At 46.3% G+C, this 13,633-nt stretch overlaps 1 protein-coding gene across 1 annotated transcript in view; it reads left to right on the plus strand.

Annotated features, from left to right (window-relative positions):
- LOC125624086 (myeloperoxidase) overlaps window positions 1-13,313 on the plus strand; it is a 58,982-nt gene extending 45,669 nt beyond the window's left edge. Inside the window, exons 9-12 of the mRNA XM_048824433.2 lie at window positions 4,175-4,345; window positions 7,425-7,662; window positions 10,901-11,118; window positions 12,874-13,313. Coding sequence (XP_048680390.2) covers window positions 4,175-4,345; window positions 7,425-7,662; window positions 10,901-11,108 — 617 coding nt within the window. The 3' untranslated portion in view covers window positions 11,109-11,118; window positions 12,874-13,313. The remainder of the gene's footprint in view (window positions 1-4,174; window positions 4,346-7,424; window positions 7,663-10,900; window positions 11,119-12,873) is intronic.
- Window positions 13,314-13,633: the final 320 nt, after the last annotated feature.

Consider the following 13,633-nt stretch of genomic DNA (forward strand, 5'->3'; position numbering starts at 1 on the left):
CTGAATTGAAAAATACTATTTATTTTGTTTATAATTTTTACAGTGCAAATATTTGTAATAAAAATAATTATATTTTGTTGTAGTGGAAATCAAAATATTTGAAAATGTAGAAAACATCAAAATATTTAAATAAATAGTATTCTATTATTGTTTAACAGTGCAATTAAAACTGCAATTAATCACCTTTTTTAATCTCACGATTAATCACAATTAATTTTTTAATCACTTGACAGCCCTAATTATTAGAGATTATTATTACTATAGAGGGCTATATTTATTATAGCCGTCTTATAGACTTGGGGCTGCAAGATCTTCTTCTTTGATAGAGGTTTTCCAGGATGACATTTACAATTGTCCTCCCCACAGCTAGAGCGTCTCATAGACAGGGAAGGGAGATGAGCCAAAGACTCTGTGAAGTCCGATAGGGACCTCACAATGCTAATCTAATTAACCTGGAAGGAACTAAGTTAGTATGGTGATGGATAATGGCAGAGAACTCTAAAATGGACAGCAGATGAGCCATAAGCTTCAATCTAAACATGGCACCACAAATAGCCAGTGCAAGTTTGAGCTGCATATGCAGATGGAAAAAAGGGTAACAGTCCCTGTTCGATTGTGAGTGCACTTGGAATGCTGCATTCAGCTCTGGGCACCAGAAGAAAAAACAAATTGAAGGACATTAAAAAAAGCAACAAAAATGACTCTAGGACTCTAGTATGCAGCGTTGTTACAGCCATTTTGGCCCCAGGATATTAGCGAGACAAAGTGGGTGAGGTAATATCTTTTATTGGACCAACTTCTGTTGGTGAGAGAGACAAGGTTTGAGTACACTACCTGAAGAAGAGCTCTGTTTAGCTCAAAAGCTTGTCTCTCTCACCAACAAATGTTCGTCCAATAAAAGATATTACCTAACCCACCTAGTCTCTCTGGGATTCTAGGAACGATTTTAAAAGCTGCCAGTAACTTTCACTGTATTGAGTAAATGAAACCTTGCAAAACCACTTAAACTATGAAATTATATGCAAAAATTAGCAGCGGGCATCTGCAAAAGAACTTGCTGATAATTGTATCCTTAAAGACCTGGAACGTGAGCTGAGGCTGAATTGTGTCTTACTCCTGCTGCAAGGCTAGTTTAATCTTCTGCTTTGAATGTTCTGCCTCTCATCAGTGTAGATATAATTCCCAGTTACAATGCAACATAACTTTTAATAACTGTTCTATTAATACTAAGCCACCATTTTAAAATGGTGCTTTTGGTGATAGCCCGCTTAGTTTATAAAACTTATACAATGTACTGTTTTCATATTAAATATGCCTTTAATCAAGGACCCAAAATCACTTTCCAAACATGAAGTAAGTCTCATGACCTTCAGAGGTGGGAATTAGCTCTTATTTTACAGCTCCAGAGACTGAGATGCAGAGGCCTAGAGCCAGATTTTCAAAGGTCTTTAGGTATCTAAAGATGCACCTAAATGCCCATTGAGAAAATCCCATTGGACTCCTATCTGTGTCTTTAGATGGCACCTAGCTACTTTTAGGAATCTGGCCTCTAGTGATGGTAAAAATTTTGGTGACAATCAGTAAAAAGCAAAAATTGTAAAATCCAGGAAATTTTCAATAAAAAATCAGTACAAACTGAAAACAAATGGCCTTATCTAGATTACGAACAAATATCTCAAACAGGAGATTTTTTTCCCCAAAGAAGATTGCCTGAGCTTATCAATAGCATTCTGCTATATTTTAAAAATACACAATTCTATAGCTCATTTCACTTGCATTTAGTGGTGACACTTTCATTTTATATGTAGACCATCAGAGCGGTAGCCGTGTTAGTCTGGATGTGTAAAAGCGGCAAAGAGTCCGGTGGCACCTGATAGGTTAACAGACGTATTGGAGCATAAACTTTCGTGGGTGAATGAATACCCACTTTGTCGGATGCATGTAGTGGAAATTTCCAGAGGCAGATATAAATATGCAAGCAAGAATCAGGCTAGGGATAACTAGGTTAGTTCATGTTTTATATGTATTTCAAGCTAATTGGATATATATACAATGGGACAGAGTGCAGCCACTTTAGAACTGACTGCCCTACCTCTCAACTTACTGTGACTCATTCAGCAGAATCTTAAACCAAATTAGCCAAAGTATGACATGGGTGAACTCACTACTTGTGAATAAGTAAATAGTCATTGGAGCAAGGGCTTGACCATGGCTCTTTCACATGGTAGATACAGGCCCTAGCCACCAGGCTATCGAGTCAACATCTCTCGCTCTCTGTCTCTGGCCCAATGAATTGCTTAATACCAAACGGAACAGCTTCGACAGGAGTGACTGGGACACCCCCACCCTCAGATTAACCAATAGCCTGCCAGCTAGGGCTCTTACCTGGGATGTAGGAGAGCTGAGTTCAAGGCTTTGTGCCAAATCAAAGAGGAGGATTTGGAAACAGCTCTTCCCTTGCTAACTGGGGAGCATGAACTTCAGCCAGTCTAATTCCCACTCTCCTTATTGCTGACTGTCTTCTGCACAGGACCCAAATGGGACCAAGCCTGGTAGGGGAACACCTAGCTTGTAAATCCTGCTGGGATTTAGGTGTGCGCTAGGGTGCTGAGCAGCTCAGTGGCATCAGGATTTGGAGGCTTTATGCATGCCCACTGGTGGACATGTAGGCAGCTATGGAATTTAGATGTCTACAGAGTTAGGCAGCAGTGGAGCAGGGGTTTTAAGGATCTTATGGCGTGGAAATTAGGGGCCTAAATCCCTTAGTAGGTCTAGCCTGAGGCACCGCTATGAACTCAGCATTATAAGAACTGTATAGCTTTTCAGAAATCAAACAACAGCTAATGACCAACTGCCCTGTGCTCAAAATATCCTGAATATCAAAATCGCATTACTAGCAGCCCACATCACCCACAAGCAAATGGAGAGGCGGAGAGAGCTTTAGACAGACAGCCAAGAAAATCCATTCCTTGCCCTTCTGAGTTACACATCAACACCAGTCAGGGTTACTGGACATAGTCCAGCCCAAATCCTGATGGGAAGACAGCTCAGAACTACTGTTCCAGCTTTGGAAAAGAACCAAAGTGGCCAAATATGAAGAGAATAGACAAATCAGATAAAACAACTAAAAGAACTTTTGAACACTTTTAGGATAGACATCACTCAGAGAGCTGCTAGGTCTAGAACCTGAGGAACATGTTCATATCAAACTGGGAACTCTATAATACAGCTTAGCACTGCATTACATCACTGACAGAAGGATTGTTCAGTGTGTTTCAGGAGGTGTAATTAAGAGTAATGTCGTAAAGCTGAGAAAAGGAAAATTTAAGCTGAATATCAGGAAAATTTTCCTGAGAGTAAGGAATTCAACACTGGCCAACTCTTCCAAGGGAGCAAGGGGATTACAACAAAACCATTGGGGAGGACATTTTAAAACTATACAGAACAAAAGGAACTGTAAAACAAAGCCCTTCTCTATGAGGAGGGCCTGGCAAGGATAAAGTAGAGCTTGGTGAAATTTTTCACTTGAAACATTTTTTTTCAATGAATGGGGGGTCTTTTTTGTCGAAATGGAACTTTTCACAGCAACTCCCCACTTTCAACATTTTGAATTCTTGTTGAAAACTTGAATACCAAAACATTTCAGCTGACAACCATATATTTTTCACTTTTTGCCCCTGTTGGCCTCAAAATTTTGATTTTCATGTTTTTGATGAAAACCTAAAAACTTTTGAAGACAAATTTCAATGAAATTTTTCCCAGGAACAAAACACACATTGCCCAGCCAGCTCTACCTGCGTGGCCTTTTCCAGCTCCTGTTTTATTGCTGTGAGGTAGAAACACAAAGATCCACTTTTCCTGAAGGAGAAGCCTTCCCGGTTCTTCCTATGCAGTTTGTTTACTAAAACTGCTTGGCTTCCTTTGAGCAGCTCATGTTGTTGTCAGCCAACAGGCCTCTGCATCTGCAGACATTCTTAAAAACTACTCTGGTTCCTTAGGGGGAACATGGTGCTAGGAAGAACCTTCCCAACCATCAGAGCAGGAAGGCTCTCAGGTGACCCCTGAAGAGCAAAGTGAGCACTGGGGCTAACCTTCTGTTGCACAAAATGTAGCCTACAAGGTGGAATGTATTACAGACTGTTCTGTTTCTTTCTGGACTTGACCTTCATTGCAGGTGGCATTGACCCGCTTCTCCGTGGTCTGCTGGTTGACCATGCAAAACTAATGAAACAGAATCAAATGGTGGTTGAGGAGCTCCAGGAGCGGCTTTTTGAACAGGTAGAAATAATTGGACTGGATCTAGCAGCCTTAAACCTGCAACGGGGAAGAGATCATGGTCTTCCAGGTAAGTAAGCATAAGATTGCATCCCACAGGTAGTAATAGTGTTCTTTCTGCGTTGTTTGCAGTTGCTTCCACAATGTGCTAGACTTTTCCAGACAACCAAGGAAGGACAGATCCTGCCCTGAGAAACTAAGGATGGGTGGACAGACAGATGTCAGCGAGGAAAAACAATTCGGTGCTGATTATCAACATTCACCAAAAGGCTTTTAAGCAGGATTTAAATATGGATAGTGTGGGGCCTTTTGGACGAGCTTTGGGAGTCCATGCAGGGGAAGGAGGGATGTAGGGGAGGCTGGAGGTGATTGGCTATCAGACAATGTGACAAATGGACAGATGGGGAGTAGAGGCAGAGTAGAGGAAAAGGGGGGTAATACAACATTGAAAAAGAAAATGATAACGAGGGAGGGGCAGAACTGTGCAGAGACTCGGAGAAGGTGGACAGAGGCTTAAATCTAATGTCAGAACTGATGAGAGGCAGGGGAGGGATGTGATCATGGATGGAGAGGGAAGGTGGCTCTATTGCTGGATTCTGGATGGGCCAGAGGGAAAGGGAGTGTCCGGGTGGCCAGAGGGAGGCTGGTGCAGCAGTCAGGACCTGGACAAGAGATCTGGTGTGGAATGGAAAGAAAAGAAGGGATCTTGGAGATGCTGAGGAGGAAGCAGAGGGTTTGGAAATGACCTAGATGGGCAGCAAGGGAGAGGGCAGAGTCAGAAATAGCCCCTGCGATGCAGGCCCGAGTGACGGGACTGGGGGCTATCGATGGTGGTGCAGAAGAGGGAAGGTTTGGGAGGGAAGGGAAGGTGTTTGGGTTTGACCGTGTCCCGGGTAAGATGATGCAGGACACCCAAAGAGAGATGTCAGAGAGCCAGGCTGAGAGGCGGGATTGGACGGCAGGAGACAGGCGAGGCATGGAGAGAGCTGTGTGAGCCATCAGTGTGCAGATGAGAGCTGAGTCCTGTGAGGCTGTTCAGGGAGCGAAGGGAGATGAAGCAAGGGCAGAGCCCTGGGAACACCCCGAGAGGGACAGGGGGCAGCCCCACCAAGAGGGCTCGTGGTAAAAGGGGTAGGAGAGGTCAGAGTCTCAGCACCCAACATGGAGAAGATGTCCAGGAGAGTTTCTGCTGTAACTGCCTCAAACTCTGACAAAGATTTGTGGGTCATGGTGGACAATCAGCTGAACGTGAGATCCCTGTGCAATGCCATGGCCAAAAGAGTTAATGAGATCCTAGGAGAAATAAACAGGGGAATCTTGAGTAGCAACAGAGAGGTCATTTTACCTCTGAATCTGGCACTGGTGCAACTGCTGCTGGAATACTGTGTGCTGTGCTGGTGCCCGCAGTCCAAGAAGAACCTGGAGAAAGTTCAGAAAAGAGCCATAAGAATGATTGAAGGGTTGGAAAACATGCCTTATAGTGAGAGAGGCAAGGAGCTCAATCTGTTTAGCGTGACGCTGAGAAGGTTAATGGTTGACTTGATCAGTCTGTAAGTACCACATGGGGAACAGAAATTTGATAATTGGCTCTTTAAATGGGCAGACAGAGGTACAACAAGACCCAGTGTCTGGAAGCTGAAGCTAGACAAATTTGGATTTGAAATAAGGCATAAATTTTTAAGTGATGGTAATCAACCACTGGAGCAATTTGACCAAGGGTTGTGGTGGATTCTCCATCATTGGCAACTTAAATCCAGGTTGGATGGATTTTTTAAATGATACACTCGTTCAAAAGAAATTCCTTGTGGGGAAGTTTCTGGCCTGTGCTCTACAAGAGGTCAGACCAGATGATCAGGGGTCCCTTCTGACCTTGGAGTCCATGCAAACAGTGGTGACTAGATTTTTCCCAGCAGGAATAGTATCTGGACTTCATTTTTTGGTAGAAATTGCTCAAACTTTCAAAACCAAAACAATGTCCTTTGGCAGATTCTGAACCTTGGATTATTATTGTTATTTGTTTTACCATAGAACCTAGGAGCCCAAGTACTGGAGCAGGACCTCACTGTGCTAGGCCCTGTACAAACACAGAACAAAAAGACAGAAGAAGAATCTAAGTATAAGATGAGACAATAGATGGCTACAGACATACCTCCAGGGAAGCACAAGGAAACAGCGAGACAATATTGATCAGGCCGCCAGGCAGTGGGTCTCAAAACAGCAGCAGCCTAACTGTTGGCAAGCTTTTGTAGGCATCACACACAGGAGAGTTTGAAGAAGGATAATGAGGTCGCTTTGAGAACGTTGACAGGGAGCTCCTCCCATGTGCAAGGGACAGCATGAGAGAAAGCTCAAAGGTGCTTGCTTGAAAATTTAACAAGTGGGCAATGGGGGCTGCCATTGGCCAGTCAGGTAGGAACTGACACCTAGATGGTGCATGAGAGATGATAGGCAGGGTGAGGCCTTGATGATAGGCGTAAATGGCCTTGAAAGTGAATACAAGCAGCTTGTGTTCGATGCATTAGAGAAGAGGGAGACAGTGGAGGGATCTAAAGAGAGGAATGACGTGGTTAAAGCAATTGGCTAGGAAAATTATCCTTGCAGAAGTATTCTGGATCGTTATGAGCGGAGCAAGATTGCATTTGTCAAGGCCAGAGAAGAGACTGCTGCAGTAGTTGAGATGCAAGATGAGTAGGACACTGAACTTTCTAAGTCAGCTTTAACTCCCACTCCCATTTGTGAAGACAGTACTTTGTTAATTCAGGTTTCAGAGTAACAGCCGTGTTAGTCTGTATTCGCAAAAAGAAAAGGAGGACTTGTGGCACCTTAGAGACTAACCAATTTATCTGAGCATGAGCTTTCGTGAGCTACAGCTCACTTCATCGGATGAAGTGAGCTGTAGCTCACGAAAGCTCATGCTCAAATAAATTGGTTAGTCTCTAAGGTGCCACAAGTCCTCCTTTTCTTTTTGTTAATTCAGTGTCTGATCCTAGATGACACATCAACATCAGCTGAAATGCGTTTTAAAATCCTGGACAAGGCAAATGTTACTAGTGGGCAAAGGCAAAGCGGGCTGCCCGTGGGGAACGGACTACAGATGGGGTGATGCTGGCACAGATGGCAGTACTGACTGCTCTGCTCTGGTTCTGCAGGGTATAACGCCTGGAGGCAATTCTGTGGGCTTTCACAGCCTCGCAACTTAGCTGAACTCTCTGAAGTGCTGAGAAATCGTAAGCTAGCCAAGAAGTTCATGGACCTGTACGGGACACCAGACAATATTGACATCTGGATTGGGGCTATGGCAGAGCCGTTTGTTCCCAATGGCAGAGTGGGACCTCTCCTGGCTTGCATCATTGGATCTCAGTTCAGGAAATTGCGAGATGGGGACAGGTAGGCTGACTGGAAAGTGAATCTCCACTTCCATTTTATTTACAAAAGAACAAACGGCAGTCGGTGTCCTGTGCTGTTCCATTCCCTCGCCGATGAGCTTGCTTGGTGTTCCAAGCTCCACAGCTCAATACCGGAGTTTCATTCACAGTTATTAAAGGGGTGCCCTTGTGGGAAGGGCAGTTGATTAACCCCTACGTGGCCAGGCAGCTCCAATCACTGGTGCATGGATGGTCTTTAGAAGGTGAAGAAAAGGTGAAACACCCCCTTAAATCTCCTTTAAAGGTGATAATTTCTGGGGTCGTGATCCTGTGTTTATGAATCCAGCCTGCTTCAAACCAACATGAAAAATGCAAACACTATGTCAATTTTTATTTCTGTTTTGTGTATTGCCACTTTAAAAACATTTCTTACAAATGCAGGTTTAATTTGACGGTTATTGTTGCAGCAGAGTTTTCCTTTTAACAACAATGTCAGCACCATTCTCCCATAATTGATGACATTCAGAAACACTACATTAAAAGAAAGTTGTGTAGTTTGCAAAGTTGAGTACTCAGAAGCACTCAGAAATAAGGCAGCCTGCAATCTTAATTCGGCACCCTTGTGCGTATGCATTTTGACCATCTTTTTAATTACATGATTGCATGTTGTCGGGGTTCTGGGAAAAACAATGTCAGTCAGTACACAGGATGGACAGTGCTCCAGGAATGAGGCAGCTGTTCAATATTTCTTTATATCCCTCTTGTTCAGCGTGTGGCCCCTGCCATGTTCACCTCACATCACTCAAACCTTGCAGTGAATACAGAATTAGTCATTTCTTCCTGGGCAGTTCCCTGGCACTTACCGTAGTATCACCGATATATTTTCACAGCACCTCAGGGAGGTAGGAAGCTGTTATGGGCCCCATTTTACAGATGGGCGCAGAGCTAGTAACTTCAGAACTTTCAGGCCAAGCCTTTGTTCCTCCTGCTAAATTTCACATCCATACCACAAACCCTTGGGAGCCCTAGAGCTCTTCAAGGAAATGGCAGGAAAAATTTGCTACTGTGGGCAAAACTACCTCTTTCCCTCACCTTGTTCTCAAGGGGAGCCAAACCATTTTTGCTGAAACACAGCAGAAAAATCCAGCTTGAGGCAGAGACCAAGTCTGGTGATTCTCAGCCTGCAGGGTTCAAGTCTGGCAAAGTAACAAGTGATAAACCAGAGGGACCTGAGCTGGGCCACCTTCCTCCCCTCCCTCCCTCATCCCTTCTGCCACAGGCTTGATGGTGGGGGGATAAATTACTGTTGTCCTGCCTGAGAGTTGGGGCGGAAGTGTCTCATTTCTCCCGCCCCTCAGATGAACCTTATACTAGCATTGCAGAGAGACAGGGTCCCAGAAAGGCCCCCAGTATCGTGCTGTTCAAGCTAGTTTACCCCCTACACATGCCTGCCCCCTTTCCAGTAGCAGGAGCCGCACTAACAGCATGGCAAAGATTCCCCCTTCCTCATGGAGCGTGGGGAGTGCTTAGGCAGCAGCAACCCTGAGATCTGCTCCACCATACACCAGCCTCACAGACCAAGGAGGAGAGGCATCTCCTAGAGTGCAGCCCTCCAGACTGTGCCCTTCACTAGCCGTAGCACTGCCTGCAGGTGCTCACCAGCCCGGTCAGATCATGGCCCCAGCTCCAACGGGAGCAAAGAGCCCTCTGGGCCTGTCAGTAAAATCAGCTAATGCCTCCCTGAAACAGGGCGAGTTCCTGGAATACACTAGTCTGTCTTCTGCGCAGTGCTTGGATGGCATGCACAATGAGTGGAAAAAGATACAAATGTGGTCAAGCAGAGTAACTGCCCACCAGCCCGAAAAGGGTTAAAGAGAGCCTTTGGGCCCAGCTAGCCCTGCCCTGTTATACCTGCAGCCAATGCCAGGCTTGGAGGGGAGAGAAAAGGAGGGAGCCTGGCTCAGTTTGGCGAAAAGGCAAGAGCTAGCTGCCTCCCTACCTGAGGGAAGGAGCACTGCCCTGCCAGCCGAGGCAGTCACCAGGAACCCAGCACCATCTTCCTGGCCAAAGGAAATAGAGAAAGAGGCCTAGGTGCACCCGGCCTGAGAGGAACCCGGGTGACCAAAGCACAGAGACCTTGTGGGGGTTCTGACCCTGGCAAATTTATAGCTGCTCCACCTGGAGGAAACTGGGACTGCAGCAGGATGCTGCCCAGGGTCCACGAGGGGCCATTACTGGTGACAAGCCATCACAGGAACCTGGTCTGTAGGGGCCAAGCCCCAAACTGAAGGGGCAGCAGTAGGAAGTAGCCCAGGGCAGTGGACGTAGACTCCCCGTTGGGAGGTCCTCTACTCAGGGGTTGACTGAAACGGGGCCCTGGGCTGGAATCTGGTGGAATGGGAGGGAGTAGAGGTGGCCATGGTAGCCAGCTCACTATTCTAGCCAATTTATTCCAGGGTTCTCAAACATTGCAGACCCTCTTACCCAGGTGCTCCACTCCACTGCATGCCCCTGTCCACCCTGTCATAAAGCCTGAAGCACCTCGACCACACCAGCAGGGAGTCAAGTCCTCCAACCACTAGGTTGACTGGCCCCCCAAGCCCACTGTTACAACCAAGAACTGGGCAGCTACCTCATTCATACAGCACCGTGCGTTGAGTGAGCCAGGGGCTGTTTGTGGACTAAACAGTATGTGAACATTCAATTAAGGTCTCTAACACAGCCCATACGCACAAGAGGGCAGAGTTAAGATTGCGCAGGCAACCTTAATTCAGGGATTCCCTAACCTTTGCATAGATCCATAGATGTTAAGGCCAGAAGAGACCATGGTGATCATCATCTGAGCTCCTGCACAGCACAGGCCGGAGAACAGCTGTGATTCCTGCAGAAGCTTTTTAGCCCGTGACTTTGCAATCTAAAGTTCTTTTCGTTTTCAATAGAACTTATCTGTATAGAATCTTCACAGTCTTTCTCTGGAAATCCTGGAGGCCGTTTGGCTATAGGAGATTTATTCACACTAGAAATACACTTTTTTTAAACTACCCGGTGAAATTGTGGCCCCTCTGCAGCTGGTGGGAGCTTTGCTGCTGACTCCAGTAAGTCCCAGACTTCACACCCCACCCCTTGTACTTCCTTTTCACAGGCAGGCTCCTTTTCCTATCTGTGGAGACAAAACAAAATCGTGACCCCCCAGAACTGAATCAATTCCCAAGAAGGATAAACCCAGGCGGTAACACTGCTGTTTTTCTGCTTCTCTGTAGGTTCTGGTGGGAGAATCCCGGGGTTTTCACTCCACAGCAGCGCCGTGCCCTGAGCAGCAGTTCATTGCCAGGGGTTCTCTGTGATAACACTCGCATTAGAGAGGTGCCCAGGGACGTCTTCAAGGTCAACCGCTATCCTGAGGACTTTGTGAACTGCAGAGTGATCGACCGTCTTGACTTGTCACCTTGGATACAACGCAGTAACTAGGGAGTGGAAGGTACAGAATGGACCCCGTGCCCAAAGAAACACACGCAACCGGGCCCATGTGGAGACTTCCCCTCCCCAGCACTCCCTGGCCTTTCCTCCCCAGATCAACCCCAATCTCCAAACAAACTCACTCTTCCAGCCACCCTTCCTCAAACAGATCCTTCCTCCCAATCCCCCACCTTGATCTTCCTATCTGCCCCAGAGGCTCCTGCTTGTCTTCACTATAACATGAGGGAATGTTAGCACTGCTTGGCGGAGTTGTGTTAACCAACGCACTGGCGAATACACCCACTGCAAAGTCGCTTTTAACACAGGGTCTTGAAAAATCCGGACAGCACCCCATGGAACTGGGCTCTGAATTGAATGGGGAGCCAGTGCAGAGAACGGCATGCTGGGGTGATGTGTTCCCAGTGTCCTGTGTTTCAGAGCGACCACGTTGCTGTGTTTTGAACAAGCTGTTTTTCCTCAGGGCTTGGTCTTCCCTCGTAGATACAAGGAATTGCAATACCCAGCTTAAGTATTGCAGTGCGCAGATCACTGTGGCCAGGTCTGCCTTTTCTAACACCGGACACAATCGGGCCAGCCACAGACCGCAGGGAGGTTTTTTCTTTGTTGCTGTTGCTACATAAATCTAAGAGGACCCCAGGCTGTGGACCAGAGTGGCAGTCTGAGGGCAGATGGCTGGGATTGTGATAGAGGAGGAGTGCTTTTCCTTTCCCACATGTGTCACATCAGTCTCATCCTGGTTCAGCTTCAGCCAGCTGCTCTTCATGCATGTGCTGAGCTCGGAAGGCAGTGAGAAACTGTCACGGGGCAAGTGCACCCTGTCCCCCTCTGGGGTGGGGGAAAGGGCATTATAGCCCTACGGCTAAGTCCTCCTGAGCACCCTTAGCCTCAGGGTGGTATGCCCTAATGGCCAGGGTCAACAGGGTTGCCCTCTCTCGCAGGGCCATGCAGCCTAACAGTCAGAGGGGGATGGGCCACTGCTAAAGGGAGGTGGTGGGCAGGGTAGGGGAACCCAAACCCTCCTTACTCCGCCAGGTCCCAGCCCAGGGCCCTGTCAGCAGCTAGTGTACTCACCACTGGCTCAGCAGAGATCCGACCAAAACACGCTAAGTTAGTGCCCAGTCCTACAACTGGATCAATGTCTAGTTCCCCTGGGGTGCTTCCTACTGTATCTTCCAGTGGCGCGGTCTCTGGATTTCCTGGGTCTCCAGGGTCTCTGACCTGTAAAGCTCCCAGCAGTTCCGACATCTCCTAGGTGTCCATGGGTAACCTTGTAATTCCTTTGTCCAGTAGATTAAAGGGCCCCCTACTATCAGATTGAAAAGAAGCTGGATGATGCAATCGTGTCTTACAGTGCCAGTGATATACCTTTTATTCCAACAATAACTAGGCAGATGTGAAACTACACCTGCTAAAGAGAAATTTCTTTAAATCCGCAAGACCAGAGAATTTGCATCCAAGAGTTCCAAAAGAATTGCCCAAGAAGCATTCTGAGCCATTGATCTTAATTTTTAACAAATATTAGAAAGAATGGGAAAGTCCCAGAGGACTGGGAAAAAAGCTAATATTCTGCCAATATTCTAAAAAGGCTAAAGGGGATAACCTGGGTAATTACAGGTGCTAAATGTTCAACACCAAAAACTGCTTCACTCAGAGGCAGAATACACAATATTTCAGGGGAAATTTCATGTCCAGGACAATCCCAGCCACCCAGGAGCCTTCTCTGCTTTATTGACACCTTTCCCATTTCACCCCACAGAACAAGCATCCAGTGACTCCTTATGATGGAAGTTGAGATTTCCTTGGAGGGCTGGATTCAGGATGCTGCTGGCAAGGATTCTTCACTCCTTTCAGTCTAACCCCCCACTGACTTTGCTGGCTGGAATGCATGGCCTAGCTGCTGCCATTTTGCCTGTGTTTGTGTCGATTTTCTTCCATTTGCAAAAACTTCCAGCCCTGTAATTAGCTTGCAAGTGGCCATTGCTAAAAGAACTAGGATTAGCTAATAACACTAGCTAAAGAAGTCCAGATTGAATTGAAGCCCATGAGTGCAGATTTACAAGTTAGTGATTGTAGGCTGCCTACTGGCACCTATTTTTGTGATTCTTCAATTTCTTTATAATACAGATGATTGATTCTCTTTCTGGTTTCTCTGAATGGTGAATGGGCAAGTTGTACACATTTAAGATATTATCTCAATAAAGCCTGATTTATGCAAAGGTGTATTTGGGTACCATCACCTCCCATTTCTGATTTATTGTCAGTACATTGGAACAAATACACTGTTAACCAAATAGCACTATCTAGCAGACGATATACGTCTCTAGCACCCCCTCAGGGAAAGGGCCACTACTCCTGTCTCAGAGTCCAGGGCACTGCCCCCCAGCTGTTTTGTTCAAGGCATCAGTCCCCTTTTGTGCCAAGCAAAAGTCAGCATGTTTCTGCAGCCCACAAAAAGCATAGTCTGAGACCTTCGGGAAGCCAAAGAAAGAGAAAAGACCTGGCACTTCTCCTTTCTG

The sequence above is a fragment of the Caretta caretta genome, chromosome 17, assembly GCF_965140235.1.
Source record: "Caretta caretta isolate rCarCar2 chromosome 17, rCarCar1.hap1, whole genome shotgun sequence".
NCBI classification, from domain to species: domain Eukaryota; kingdom Metazoa; phylum Chordata; order Testudines; family Cheloniidae; genus Caretta; species Caretta caretta.